Source organism: Megalobrama amblycephala, linkage group LG20 (assembly GCF_018812025.1).
Source record: "Megalobrama amblycephala isolate DHTTF-2021 linkage group LG20, ASM1881202v1, whole genome shotgun sequence".
Classification (NCBI taxonomy): Eukaryota; Metazoa; Chordata; class Actinopteri; order Cypriniformes; family Xenocyprididae; genus Megalobrama; species Megalobrama amblycephala.
The window spans coordinates 16,970,371-16,985,859 of NC_063063.1; the positions used below are offsets into that span (position 1 = coordinate 16,970,371).

Sequence of the window (15,489 nt, forward strand, 5' to 3'; positions counted from 1 at the left end):
GTGCGTGAAGTTGAAAAGTTGAGATGTGTACAGTGGTGTGTGTTCAGTGGAAAAATTAGAGGGTGGTTAGTTACTGACTAAACTTAAGGCTTTACCTAGAATTGATTTCTTAAGGTTACTACATAAAATTATGTTGGGCTAAACTTTTAAGTATGTTTACAAATGAATATTACATACTGTATACAAAAGGGACCACCACAAAGTATGTACAAAATATGGGCAAAAATGCCCAAAATGGATAAAAAGTAAGGGTACGTTTACACAACAACAATGTACTAAAAACTGAAAAGTTGTCGTGTAAATGAACGGCAAAAACGCATAAAATGTTTTACATTTTTAGGTGAAAATGGTGTCGTGTAAACGGCACCTGTGCTTTTAATTGTCTTAACCACAGATTATTGGTCAGGACATTAGCAAAATTTTAAGCAAATGCACTACTTAAAAAGAAAAAACATCAAAGACAGAATGAAGTTTTTGGCAGAATATGGGAAGTTGTCAGTGTGGAATGATGAATCACAATGAAACAGGAGTTGCATGGTGATGCTCTAGAGCAGTGTCTTCGAAAATCTGGTGAGAAATATAATAATAAATGCATCTCTACACAGTCAAGCATGGAGGAAGAGGTGTTATTGTGTGGGGAGCCTTTTTAGCTGCTGGTATTGGTGAGCTACTTCTCTGTGAAAAGTCATTTAATGCTTTGGAGTGCAGAAGAATATTGCAGAATGGCTTGCTTCCTACAAATGAAAAGATGTTATCTAAAGAGGAATGGTCAAAAGACAATGCTCCTGCCCAAATTACAAAGACAACAAAGAAGTGGCTTGAGAGCAAGCCCATCAGACTCATGTTTTGGCCTGGTCAGAATCCAGGTTTGAACCCTATAATGACTATTTGGTCTCACATTAAATTCAAATGAACTGGGAGACATTTTTAAACAACTCATGAACTGTTTGAAGCCATTAACATTGATTGGAACAACACTGACCCAAAACTGTCTGCAAGCTGGGGAAGACTATTCTGTGTTATTTTATCTACAGTATTTATACAATTCTTGCTAATTTCCTGACCAGTGATTTGTGATTAAAATGGTTACGACCATTGAAAGACCACTAAATATTTTGCCATTTTTGGCTTGACCCATTTTTATGCCCAGGAGTATATGTATATGCCACAGTATGTAAAGAACCAATGTCTGTTGCATTACTGTTGGAGTTAGTGGTATTGTTCTCCAGTGAATTCCATATGAGAGTGTGTTTGTTCTCTGCAGTGGCCTTTCACAGTGGGATGGCCTGCTTTAATAGGGGTGGCAGCCTGCTGCAGCGCTCTGGACTGTGGCCAGATGCAATGGTCTGACTCTTACTGCTGTGACAGGGCAGAACTGGGAGCACTGCAGAGGATTAAATCATCAGGGCATGGACAGACAGATTTTAAAGTACCCTCTGTTGCTTTGAAAAATCACTCATTAATTCTAGTTCATATAACAGAAATTTGTACATACTGTCAAACTTTTTAAATACACAAATATTGGAAGTACTGTGCCGGTTTATGCAATCAAGTATTTGATGGTTTGATGTACACATAAATTGAAGAAATAAATGGAATCTATACACTAAAAAAAGAACAAAATATTAATGAGGCTTGAAGTCTTTCAAGAATACATGCCACAAGGAGCATCTGGTCCGAGAACCAGGTCCGGGTGGGCCAGTAAGGTGCAGTACGGCACATCAAGACCCGCTCCTCATACTCCCTGACCTTGCACAGACACTGTGCAGGCTTACTGGGGGAAACGCATATTTGCGCAGGCCCCAGGGTCAGCTGTGTGCCAGCATGTCCATGCTGTAGCATCTGGACCAATCAGAAACCCACAAATTATTCATTATATTTAATGAATAATCCAGCAAACTCATGTTCCCATAAAAGGTCTATGAACTCCTCCCCCGAAAGACCAACTTGGGCAAGAAGGGCCTGATAAGATGTTTTATTGCTCTGAACTATGTAGCCACATGGAAAAGCAGAGGCCATAGAAAGAAAACCCATAGCCCTCAAAACAGACTTACCTGCATTAATTTATAGATGAACTGATCTGTAAATTAACATGCATCCCAGGACATTGTTATTATGATTATGACTGTTTTGTGTAGTGTCTTTTGTATGGTGTTTTGTTTTATGCATATTTTATGATAAGAACCAATGGTTAACGTAAACTCACATGTACCAAGTTTGGTGTTGATGAGTTTGTATTTTGAAGATTTAAATGATTGTGTATATGTTATATTGATACCTGTGCAACATATCAGTATTACAAGAATCTTTAATGGTTTCTTCTTCAACAACTCAGCCAGTTACATATGCAGATGCCCTGCTAGAAAGACAAAGGCTCATAAAAGCCCCCACAGAGGAATTTCCCGCTCAGGAAATCTACTCATCTCATTGGTCAGGTCAACCCTAAGGGGTGTGATTTCTCCCGGACCTTAAAAAGAAATGCACAGCTCCGCCTCACTTTCTTGCATCTTCGACTGCCCCAAGATATCTCCTGCTGGGTGACCTTTCAGGCCAAGGCCGGTAGGCCTAAAGAACTCTAAGGACTTTCTACTGCAACAGTATATCCAGACGCTCTTCAAACAGCTAAGGCATAATGCAAGTATCGTACGATATACTAAATTGCTGCTAGTTAGTTAAAGTTGTGAACCCCCTTTTGTTAACAAAATAGCTTTATAATGATAAGCTGATTCTTTCCGAGTTATTGACTCTTCTCCATAGCTCCATTTCCTGTTCCCACTTCCAGTCAGGGAGTAAAAAAGCAGGCAGCAGGAGGACTCTGGGGAAGCAAACAGGTAAACCTATGCATCCCCGAATTGACTCAAGATCAGCTGAACCACCTGGGGATGGAGTCTCTCTTCTCTTAGAAGTGTGAGCTGTCATGAGAGCGCGTCGGCCACACCATTGAGCTTTCCCGGAATGTGAATGGTGTAGATCAACCTTAGCAGCTGCTGACTCCAGAGGAGGATATGGCGGGCAAGTTAAGATATGCGACATGAGCGCACCCCGCCTTAGTGGTTGATGTACACACTCATCGCAGACCAACATGTGGTTGCCCTTAAGCAATGGTTGAAACCGGCACAGGGAGAGTAGCACTGCCAGAAACTAGGCAATTGATATGCCACTGCAGTCGCAGTCCTGTCCTGGAGCCCGAAGCTGCGTGCCTGTTGCACAACAGATCGGTGTGATGGTCACATTTAGTGTGCCGCAGCACCATGCCCATCTGTGTAGCCAGTGCTGAAGCAGTCTCATATCCATCAATCCGAATGGCGTACCCGCATCTGCGGATGCCATATGCCCCAGGGGCCTCTGAAATTGTTTCAGTTGTCTTCCCCCTGAGTGCATTCAGGCAGTTCAGCACCGCTCACTCGTGAGATACTGAGATCCATACCAAGAAAAGAGATGCTCTGCACAGGGGAGAGCTTGCTCTTCTCCCAGTTGACCTGAAGCCCCAGATGACTGAGGTGCATGAGCACCAGGTCCCTGTGTTCACACAACAGATCTCGAGAGTGAGCTAAAATGAGCCAGCCATCGAGATATTTTAGAATGCAAATGTCCACTTTCCTTAGCGTGGCAAGGGCAGACTCTGCAACTTTGGTAAAGATGCAGGGAGACAGGGACAGCCCAATGAGGAGTACCTTGTACTGGTATGCCCAACCTTTGAAAGCAAACCAAAGAAATGGTCTATGTCGAGATAAAATCAAGAAATGGAATTATGTGTCCTTCAGGTCAATTGCTGCAAACCAACAATCTGGCTTGAGATGCATGAGGAAGCAGCGCATCCTCGAAATGCAAACTCTCGACCTGTGGTGAGAGAAGGGGGGGTGGGAGTGAGGAAGCAGAGCATTGTTCACTGCCAAACCGTGCCTGGTATGGCCCAGAGACTGAGGAAACTGCTCTTTTTTTGAAAATGTGGGTGGAACAGAAACAAACTCTTTGAAGTGAAACTAAAAGTTCTCTGCCCAACATTCTTCCGAGGAAGTGGTGCGATCACCATCTCCTGGTTCAAAGCAGCTCCCTCCATCTCTGGGCTGCCCATATCAGGGCCGCTTAGATGGATGCTTGGAGGGCTTAGCGGCAGGCTGCTTCGCCTTCCTGCAGGGGGCTTGATGTGGCGGCCGGGGTTACGTCGCCGGCCATGCCGGAGCAGGTGTAAAAGCCACAGGGGGACGCCCTTGGCAACAAGCAGACTGGGGCCAGCCCACAGCGGCCTGGTGGCAGTGGTATCACTCTGGGTCAGGATGTGCTTGATGGCCTCCATCTGCTTTTGGACTGCCAAGAACTGCTGGCAAAGTCCTCAACTGTGTCGCCAAAGAGGCCACTTTGCGAGATGGAGACGTTAAGAAAGTGTATTTTTTCTGCATTTCACATCTCTCCAAAGTTTAGCCAGAGATGGCGTTCCTGGACCACCAAGGTGGTCATTGTCTGGCCAAGGGCCTGTACAGTGACTTTCATCACACAGAGCGTGAGGTCAGTCACTGTGCGCAGTTCCTGCATTAACCTCGGTTCATCATCCTCTGTACTTTGGCCTGGTGGATTTGCAGGATGGCCATCGAATGTGGGGCAGAGGCAGCCTGTCCAGCTGCACTGTGAACCTTAGCAGCCAGGGTCTTCAATACCCTCTGGCATCCCCACCATCAAGGGTAGTGAGAGTGGAGGAGGCTGCGAAGTGGCTCCAGACCGTAAAAGTTGCCTTCCATGACTTCTGAACCTCCTCATGCACTTCCAGGAAGAAAGGCACAGGGCGGGACACAGCTGTGAACCTCGCACCGCACCTAGGAACCAATCATCCGACGGCGAGCGCTCAGGACAAGGTGGAGGGTTCAACTCAAGTTCGATACCCACGGTGGCCCAGGCAAGCATGGCCCTCAACTCTGAATCCGATTTAGTGTGAGCAACCACCCCAGAGGATCTTCCTCTCCAAAGGACAATAGTTCATTCTCAGACATTGGTCGACATCTGACCCTCACCTGGAGTCCACGAAAAGAAGACAAAAGATTCCTTAGATCCTTTGTTGCTAGCCACCATTTCTATCCCGCATGTAAATGCAGCTCACATCTCTGAACGTGTCATGGATTGATGATGTACAACTCCGGACAAGTCTTCTTGCGTGTATGCGTCCATTTTTAAAATGTCTTGACTGGTGTGCAATCTGACAACTGAGATTCTACTGTGTGGCTTACAGCGAGGATCATGTTTATACAGTCTGACAGGCAACAGTCACAAAGGGCTATTATAAATCGTACAGTGTGCACCCGGTTTTACTTTACGGACATTGCAGTTTATTGCTTTGGCACATCTGCAGTGCGCATGCCTCCCAGCAGCAGGTCTATATCATCTTCACACCTGTGGACATTTTTTCAGTAAAAAGGTCTCTTTAGTGTCCTTTGTTTAAACCCTTTCAAATAAAGATCTGTAAAGCTTATTTGGATTTTACAAAATTATCTTTAAAATACAGCATATAAATATGTGTGTGTGTGTATATATATATATATATATATATATATATATATACACATAGCAATTATGGTATCAATAACTATAAATTATTAAGGTCATATACAACACAAAATGAAACAAGAAGCAGTATAAAAATTAGTTCTGGAACAACACAAGACAAGGACCAGCCCAAAAAAGCTATCAGTTTTTACTTCATTCGGTCATATGTCAGTAATTGCCCCTTGTCAGCACAATGGATGTGCATATTAGTCTTCTCGTTGTTATCTGCTAAATGGCATCTCAGTAACTTGGCCATCAGTAAGTACTGAACAGAGTGTCTGTGTGTGAGAACAGCCAAGTCTTGCATATCAGATGTCTAAAACTGGGCCGTCTGGAGTCAAAAAAAGAGAGAGCAAATCTAAATGTATGGTTAAATATAATGGGGAATACATTTTTAATGTGCTTACAATGTATATTTTGCTATTGTGTTAATAAACAGATATACATAAAGCCTCTAATAAAGAATAGTAGGATAAATATAGTTTATTCTGTACATATAAAGCACCTTTTTTTTTTTAAAGTGTGTTAATTATCTGGAGGGTTTGGTGATGTTAAATAGGTCTCATTAAATATGTTGTTAAATATTAATGCTTTTTGTGAAACTGAAGCCTCTGCTGTACTTGAATTACAGGTAGCATTTTACAGTGTCTTAGACACAACTGCTGACCAAGAAAGTTTAGGGTAAATATATTATATAAATAAATATTCATAACATATCGTTTTGCTTTTTAATGTAACATTTGTTTGTTCCCTTTATCAAGCCTTGTTCTAAGGTCACTACTTATTTTTACCATTATTTACTTAGATACGTTACTTGAAAGGTTTTACAGTAATCCTTGTTGCAATATCAGTTATGTTGCACTTTAACCCACAGTGTTTGTGCATTTTATTTGTGGCAATTAAAGCTATCATTGAGGTTTGTTTTAACTGTGGAGCTCTGCATATCTGCAAAGGGCAATAAAGAAGGATGTGACATAATTTATGTCCTTTGTAGATAGAAAATCAGTGCGTCTAAATCTAATCCTATTTAGAGCTGCAGTCATGTATTCTTTGGATCTTATTACTGAATGTATTGTTTTGTTTACACAAAGGTTGTCATACAATTCAGGCAGTTTATCGCCTCTTTTATAGATATATTGTCAACATGAAGAACAGTGTGGACTTAAAAAGATTGCATTATCTATTATGTTACATATAATAATTTCAATTATAAAAATTGAATTTGAAGAAGCCAAATCTCTCTGAACACTAAGCTCCAAAAACCATCCATAATTAAGCTTTTTTATATCACTGATCTCTTAAAGCTCCCGATGTTAATAAAAAAAAAAGCCTGCGTTTGCCACAAAATACTCTTTTTCTGTCCATTTAATTCTGATTTATTTATTGTTCTTATTGAGAAATCTCACAGAGGTGGTAGATTATGTGAATATAAATCCCCTTTTTAAATCGGCTTTACAGCCAAAGATCCAGAGCTTATCTATTACAAGTCAAGATTCAAGCCTTTGTGAATTCCATAGTGGCTTCTGTAACAAAATCTGAATTGTATTTTCCAAAATTTAATTTGAAACATCCTCCTTCCGTTCCTGATGGATCCTGAGCATAATTAGCGTGATTTTTGCCTAACATTGATAACTGCTGCCTTCACTATTCAACTACATGATTTTTGGCTGTCATTCAAAAAAGAGAGAGGGAAAGAGTAGATACTCAGAAAGGGAAAGACAATCTCAGTCACGCTCTTTTTCCTTTATGTACAGCTTCGTGAACACAACCACACATACACGTGCATACAGCCACACACACAGGTCTATGTTGGGAAACTGGAGCCTGGTTTTGCAAAGTCTGCCAGTGCTCGCTACAAAGCCTCAATGTGCATTAAGAATGAATAGGTCTTCAGTTTCATGGCCCTCGCTCTGGGTAAACACCTGAGTGGTCAGGGGCTCTTTATACCAGTGATTATCAACCATCTGTGTCTCACATGGCTTTTTATGTCCTCAATTACCCATTCACAGACATTGGCATCTTATTACCAAAGTTCTCGGCATAGTTAAAAGCAATACCGGGATACATGGTTTACCTGCACTCATTTTATGAGATTAAAATCCTGAGTGCATGAATTCAGTTGAACATGATCATGATAATGATCATTTTACACAATGCCATATTCATATATCTGTATACAATATTTAACGTCATATTTTGTGACACTACATTGTTGTCCAAACCATATAACATATATATAATATTGTTTTATATATATATATGATATATATATATTATAGTGTTTTAAGATCCCAGACACCCTTCCAGACAGTGCGGAAACTGTTGGTAACCTGAAAGAGGCATTAAGCACATGTTGCATGTGTTGTGTGTAACCAATGCATGATTCACTCTTTCCCTTGGTTTTACAACCTCTGGAAAAGCAAGTATGCAGGAACCACCCAAGTTCATGCTATACTGATTTAGACGTAACTGTTTACTTAAAAGGAAGCTTGATTTAGTCATCTCCTTTTAAGAGTGGTGGTGAGGGGGTCCAGAGGCATGGAAAACATCTGGGCTAAATAATGAACTCCATTTTCCAACAGCAAGATGAATACAATACAAATGTATCACATTTACAATACTGAGGACTGTTGTTCACTCATAGATAATCTCAGTTGCTCCTGCTGCTCTTTTGGTATGAAAATGCCTCAACCCCCCTCAGCAACAGTCTGTCTTCTCATCCCTTCAATATCCAACAGACCTGGGACAAGCCAGAGACAGGTGGCCTGGAGCTAAGGCAGTCATGTATTGAGAAGCTGGCTATAGGAGCTTGAGTAGGCTTTGATAAACAAGGCAGGATCTGGTTGTTGGCATCATTACTTTTAGTGCCATTGTTATTACTGACTTTTTGTAGTCTTATTATTCTTTACCATAGACCTATTTGTTTGTTTTGCATTGTTTTAGTTGTTGAATGATAACAAAAGCAGATAGGCCACAGTATGTGCCTTAAATGACCACTTGATAATAAGTTATATTACTTGAATATATTGTTAAGAGCTTGTAAAACCCATAGAATATCTAAATAGAAAGGCCACTGTAAAACACAACAAGGATATTAACTGTAAACTTTTAGCAATTGTTCTAAAATAGGGAACAACACAGAGGAACAAAATCATTGGAATCACTTACATAACTTTTTTCCTGCTGATGAATGGTAAAAACATTGACTTACACAGAAGGTTATTGTTTACTGGTGTGGACACTATAGTTTATAGTTATATCATTATTTATTGTTCATGGTGTGAATGGGCCTTTACACTTAAGTTGTACAACTTTCCTTTCATTACACATTTAAAGCACTTTTAAAGTTCTGTGAATCTAAAAATGCTCATGAATTGCACAATGTGTGCATAAACTACAGCCCGACACCCATAGTTAAGCTTTACTGCATACATTTTATCTTCTGTGTGAAGATGCATTGTAATAGGCCCATACACTAAGTAATTTGAATTTATTTTACATCAAATTTGGTGTTATGTAATTGAAAAAAAAAAAAAAACCTTAACATTTAACCAGCAGATTAACACTATAATTTTGGCCCCCTAAGGCTGGAATTCACAACGACTCAGGTGATTCCCTATTTCTTCTCTAAGTTAAATGGCATTTACGACCGGGAGAATTCTACAGTGTGTGACCAGGGAGTGACGCATTGCAGGTACAAACGAACCAATCAGAGTCATCCGCACAACCGAAACGCGTACAGTATTCTTCCGCCATCAGCTAGTCCCGCCTGTACTTTTGCGTCAATATCTGTCGATAGCACAATAAAATACTATTTTATTTATAAAGAATGACATATAGCACTTTTACTCAAGCTTTGTTTAGGTCCGTGGACAATTATTGCGGCATTTCCGATGCACCCCTAGCCAGAATGCAGTGCGTTTGGCGGATAAATACAGGAAGATGGGAGGTGTTTATGTACGACCGTTGAGGCGGGTCTATACCAATATTCCGACCACCATTTGTGAATCTTTCACGGAGACGGAGGGAGACTGACAGAGAAAAAGAGAAAATGGTGAGTGCACACCAATATTTCTTATGAATTATGGATATGCGTTGATGAAAAGATATGTAATATTTACATATATTTGTGCGGAAGTAAGGAAGTCAAGAAATAGAAAATAATATTTTTCAGGCGTTTACAGAAATGTGCCGCCAAATTTACGGCCACAGCGGATGGATGGACTGAATGAAGGAATATACGCGCCGCTCCTCATTCTTCGGTTTTCGATGTACGTTTTGTCATATTTCGCTTCTGGTTTTTAATTATCACAGACTAAACCTAAGAAATTCCGTGAAGGAAGTAACTTAACGTATTACTAACTTCAGGGGTGTGCTTGAGCCCCTTCACGTTCAGTTTCCTATTGAGCTCGTAGTTATTAAGATACTTGCAAATAGGGTTCAGTAAGTCACGGTTTAAACAACGTTTAACATAATTTGCTTCTTTTCTTTACGCTCTGGGTTTGAAGCGAAAGTATCTTGTTGGTTTAGTTGTTAAGTTGACTGGGCAGCATCACATGTGGTCTGCAGCCCGACTATGACGGGATGCGTTAAGAAAAGTAGCCGGTTAAACAAACAAAACAAAACAAAAAAAACTGTTATCTATTGTGCTTTTTTGCATAAAGTCGTGGAGAATTTATGTATTCTAATTCTTGAACCATCTTAAGAATCTTAATGTTCAGCATCATCACACGTTTTGCTCATATATCCATTTAGTTTCATGTGCATAAGTTATGCATTGTTACAACGTAGTGATCAGTTTCGCTCGTTATGAGATAGCCTGCAGTAGTCTTACTGGGTTACTCGAGCATTATAGCACAGCACTACTAACTTACAACATTAAAAAGGTTCAATTACTATCTTAAAATGACTGTCTATAGTGCCACGAGGGAAAAGTTCACCAAATACATTGAATCATGTGGGTGGGTGACCTGCTGTTGTTAGGAGTGTCTTAAATACCGTCGCTATGTTGAGACTTTATTCTCTTGAGTTGGTGTCGTAACATTTAGCTGGGAGGTCTTTGTTTGGTCTCACACGGGTTGCTATACATTGAAGTCAGAGTACCAAAACACTACGAATTCGTAGTGAGTATATTCTACACATGATTTATTAATATGGTTGTTTGCATCTCTTCCCATCCCCAGGCCGATCAACTCACAGAGGAGCAAATAGCCGGTAAGGTGCTTTACTTGATATGCCTACACGCCCCTTCAGAGTTTCTGCATTGGCTTGTGGCGTTTTGAAATAGCCTGGCTGTTCTAGTTTGCTATAATTTGCCTTTTAAGGTGTTATCTTAGTCAAATCTGTGGGCATGGAGGAGTTATCGCCTCCTTGAATGTGCAGACTCATAACTTTTGCTGTTTCTGTTAAGAAAAAAGTGAGCCTAAACAATAACAGATACTGTACAATAAAGACAGAGAGAAAAAAGAGAGCCTAATGCATTTCCTTAAGCTTTAGTATTTATTTTACATGTTTATAGTATAAAATTTGAAATGGGCCAGTTATGTGTAACAGAGGAAAGCTGGTAACGTTAGTGCATCTGTAATGTCTGATGTCATATCAAAGGAAGTATCAAATAGTCTCATCAGCTCTACTCAATGGACATTGTTGGCACAGAGGGGAGTTTGTATTGCCCATTAGTGTTCAGGCCGCTGGGCAAATGCATGCGCTGGTCTCACTTGTCACTATAGTTTTAGTTTTATCCCGGCTATGCCTGCAAGGATCAGTTCTCCTCATTTAAATTGATCAGTGACGGTGCTGACTTTTGCTGGACCTTAAATGTTATCTTTTGAGTCTAGATGGTACATGAGGCCATCTTGTTTTGCATGTCTGTGCATTTAACTACTGGTGATTGGCAGGTCTGTTTAAACTCAAAGGCCTTACCATTAGTACTAGTGGTCAGCTGTTGCCATGGCTCTGGGGTGTTTGTGTCTCTTCCATGGCACCCTGTCATCCTAGTCCTTTATCTATGAATGTGTTTGTTGTTCCTGGTCTTATATATAGACAATTATGTAATAAATTCTACTTCTACTTAAAGTTTGAACTTGGCCTTTTCTAATAGCATATCAGACAAATTGCATATAGGCTCTACAAAATGTCTTAAGCTATGTGGAATCATAATGCCCACAAGTAATGAATTATTTAAAAAGCTTGACATGGAGTAGAAGTACTTTACCTGTTCCTTTTGTTTTTTGCTCAAGTGGAAAAGTGACATGTTTATAGAAATGTGTCTCTACTGTTGATTCTCACAGAGTTCAAAGAGGCGTTCTCGCTATTTGACAAAGATGGGGACGGTACCATCACCACGAAAGAGCTGGGCACTGTTATGCGCTCTCTTGGCCAGAACCCTACAGAGGCGGAGCTGCAGGATATGATCAATGAGGTGGATGCAGATGGTGAGAACACATTTTTGCAGCTACATTAAACATCAGCATGATGTTAACTCTTGTGAGTAGGGTCAGATTTGCATATGACTTGAAACCATTTCCCTGAAGTGTTTTATCACGATTAAAACATTATCTTCACTTATAGTGCTGTTACTTAACTGCCTGTGTACTTTGCCCTTTAATAAGGAAATGGAACAATAGACTTTCCCGAGTTCCTGACGATGATGGCAAGAAAGATGAAGGACACCGACAGCGAGGAGGAGATCAGAGAAGCTTTCCGTGTCTTTGATAAGGTAAGGCTTCTGAAGAACTGTTGAATTCATTTAACCTGCTATTAAGGCTTTGCTGGTAACATTCCTGGGCGTAAAATAATTTGGATGGATCGTTGTTCACTGGTCTTTGTCAGGATGGGAACGGATATATCAGTGCTGCTGAGCTGCGCCATGTGATGACAAACTTGGGGGAGAAATTAACAGATGAGGAGGTGGATGAAATGATTAGAGAAGCAGACATTGATGGAGATGGTCAGGTCAATTATGAAGGTGAGTGTTGTAATTCACATAATCTGTGTCCGTTTTGAATTGCACTTGGAGTTTTGTTTGTTTGCAGTGACTCTTAACTTCCCCTTTTGTCTTTCTTTGCAGAATTTGTACAGATGATGACAGCGAAGTAAAGGCCTTGTACAGAATTTCTTGTATAAAATTATCTGCCTTTTCTTGTTTTTAATTTCTGTAAAATGTTTAATTTTAATTTCCCCCCATCCTCTCCTGCTGTCCAAAGGATTTGCATGTATACTATAAGATTTGAGTGCTCATGCCTTCCCCCAACTCCTAAACATTGTAAACAATCTGTTAGAGGGAGCAGTTATGGGACCAGGTGATACATATAGGCACAGATATTGACTACGCACAGGCCCCGTTCCCCTTCTGTTGCTCTGCCTGCCTGCCCACCTGACGAGCGGTGACATCAAGGGTCCAGCTGATTGACAGTGTGGCATCATTTCAACAATTTTGGCATGACTCTTTTTTTTTTTTTTTTTTTTTTTCTCTTGATTTTATGTGGAGGTGCAACTCTGAATGGACAATGGACTGAGTATAAATAGAAATGGGGAAAAGTCCTCAGCTTTGCACTATTGCAACATCATTGAATTCAATACTAACGGGTTTATCGCCAGGTACTCATACACTCTAATCTTTTTGTATTTGTTCTGTTCTTACTATGCTTTTTAATTAGTCACTTTTCTTTTGTAACTGCTTATGGCACAGCCATGCCTCAGAATCCATTCCAAGTTGTATATTTGTTTTCCAATAAAATTAACAATTTACCCAAAAACTGCTTCCCCTGCCTTTGATTTCAAATTATTGCTTGGTTATAATCAAAAAGGGAGAATTTGTCATTATTTTGGATAAGCATCGTATGTTGCTGTTATTAAACTGCTCTCTACAATTTTTAGTCCACTCTCCAGTAACATGATGTTGGTTTTACCCACTTATCTTATCATTGCTACAAACTTTAAAATGATATTGTGGTCATATTTAGTGTAATTACCTTGTAATTAGACGCTTTTCATGACTTGATTAGTCAAGATGTCTTGCATAATTTTTCAATTTACATTTTAAATTGTTTACAGTTTAAATTGTTTGGAAATAACTCATCTGTTTGCCTGGCCATTGCTCTGCTGTTTACAGGATTGAAAATAACCAACATCAAAACACTTATGAATGAAGCATTCGCACTGAAGTTGCTTGTCTACTGTTAATATTCTGGTGAATGGCATGGCTATTCAATATCAGTTTTGCAAAAAAAAAAAAAAAAAAAAAAACACTCTAGGACTTCTGGTCAGGCCTGTATCAGGCTAGTTCTGTTCCTGCTCAAAGGGTCCTTATTATGCTAAGCCTTTTCTATCAGACCACTGCAGTCTCCTTAAAAGGGCTTGTTGAATTGTTGCCAGAGTTCCCCATGTTGGATACACAACAGATTTTGTAGCTGCAAGGCTGAAATACAAACACTGCCCGAGTGTTTCATTGTTAACAGGCTGTGCACAAATGGTGATGGGCCTTTGAAGTAATCACGTGTAGGCAAGTGCTAGTTTGAGGAATGAGCAAAGGCTCATTCACAATGCAAACAAATGCGAAGCGATGGTGATGGAGACCAATGGAGCATAAGCGACTCACTGTATCGAGGGAGATATGTGTGCATCTCATCTCAGAGAACTATTTACCACCGTGCTGAGCTTTCTTACGTGTGATATTCATGTTCCATCACGTTTCCTAGCAACCGTGAATTCCAGTCTCACGGGTAGCTGCTCTTTCCCTTTTCCAGTAGGCTCTGAAGGATCATCGGGAGTTGAGCAGTTCTCCCATGTTCACGTCATGTAACTATGCGACTGACTGACGATGGAGATGTGGCGCTCTGCGGAGGTAGAGGAAATAAAAGACAAGGCCAGACATTGTATTTGTAAGGGCTACATTTGTAGCCAATGGAGACGAGAAGAAAACATGCTTTCTGTTTTTAGTGGTTCTGCCCTTCTGTTATTTGTTTATTTAAATTCTGTCTGTTATGGATTCAAAGGCACAGCAAAGTACACTGGACAACCAAGTCATGGGACCTTGTGATATTACTGTGATCCAGGCTAACAATAGCTCTTCCCCTTATTGTCATGATATCAGGCCACCAAAGACACTCTATCACTGCACTATAAAAGATAGCTCAAGTCCTCGCAAGTGCTTATGGTGTCTCACTTTAGTCATTTCTTCATTGTCATTAGAAAGTAGAACTGGGAAGTGGCAAAGCAGGTTCAAATCTATTTTTAAAGTACAGTCTTCCTGTTCTGTATGGAAGCTAATTTTTGCCTGAGGGTAAAAAAAAAGGTTATTGCAGTTTTATTTATCATAATTGTGACTTTGCAAACTCAAATCTCACAGTGTGACTATAGTTCACAATTAAAACTTTATTGCTCATAATTCTCGTATATCTTGGCTCAGAGTAAAAACATTAAAAATCTGAACATTTTTAAAATGAAAATTTGAAATTTTATTTTCTCATAATTAAGCCTTTATATTTTTCAATTGCAACTTTATATCTCACAATGTAACTATAGCTTACAATTTTAAAACTGTCCAATAATCAAAACTTTATCTCACGTATATACCTTGCATCGTGAATTTTAGTCTTAATATTGTGACTTCACATGTCACAATCTCAAGTTTATCTCTCAATGTAACTAAAGCTCACAATTAAAACTTTCTCACAAATGCCTCAGAGTAAAAAAATGAAAACAACTTTCAATTGCATTTTTATTTCTCATAATTGACTTGTGTTAATTAAAGCTGCGCACACACTTAACGATTGTAAGGCCGATTATGAATGTAAACTGATACTTATGACTGATCGCCCTCAAACGTGTCCAGTCAGAGCCAGTTGCGTTCAGTCTGCGATTACAGTCGGTGTTCAAATTCCATGTGTGAGTATATAAATCGGCTCTCGTCGAAGGAAACAATCGGTATGTGTGTTCAGTTCAGTCTTAGAA

General features: G+C 39.9%; 1 protein-coding gene across 1 annotated transcript; it reads left to right on the forward strand.

The window, feature by feature from the left end:
• The first annotated feature begins 9,455 nt into the window (after window positions 1-9,455).
• calm2b (calmodulin 2b, (phosphorylase kinase, delta)) lies at window positions 9,456-13,292 on the forward strand. Its single transcript, XM_048170802.1, has 6 exons — window positions 9,456-9,589; window positions 10,719-10,749; window positions 11,826-11,969; window positions 12,147-12,253; window positions 12,367-12,502; window positions 12,605-13,292. Exons 1-6 carry the CDS (start codon window positions 9,587-9,589, stop codon window positions 12,631-12,633), a joined length of 450 nt encoding a protein of 149 aa, XP_048026759.1. The 5' UTR covers window positions 9,456-9,586; the 3' UTR covers window positions 12,634-13,292.
• The last annotated feature ends 2,197 nt before the right edge of the window (window positions 13,293-15,489 follow it).

Bases quoted from the DNA above. Each gene is read 5' to 3' on its own strand.
- calm2b (XM_048170802.1), top strand. The intron at 11,970-12,146 runs GTGAGAACACAT...CCCTTTAATAAG, and splicing joins CAATGAGGTGGATGCAGATG to GAAATGGAACAATAGACTTT. The intron at 12,254-12,366 runs GTAAGGCTTCTG...GGTCTTTGTCAG, and splicing joins CTTTCCGTGTCTTTGATAAG to GATGGGAACGGATATATCAG.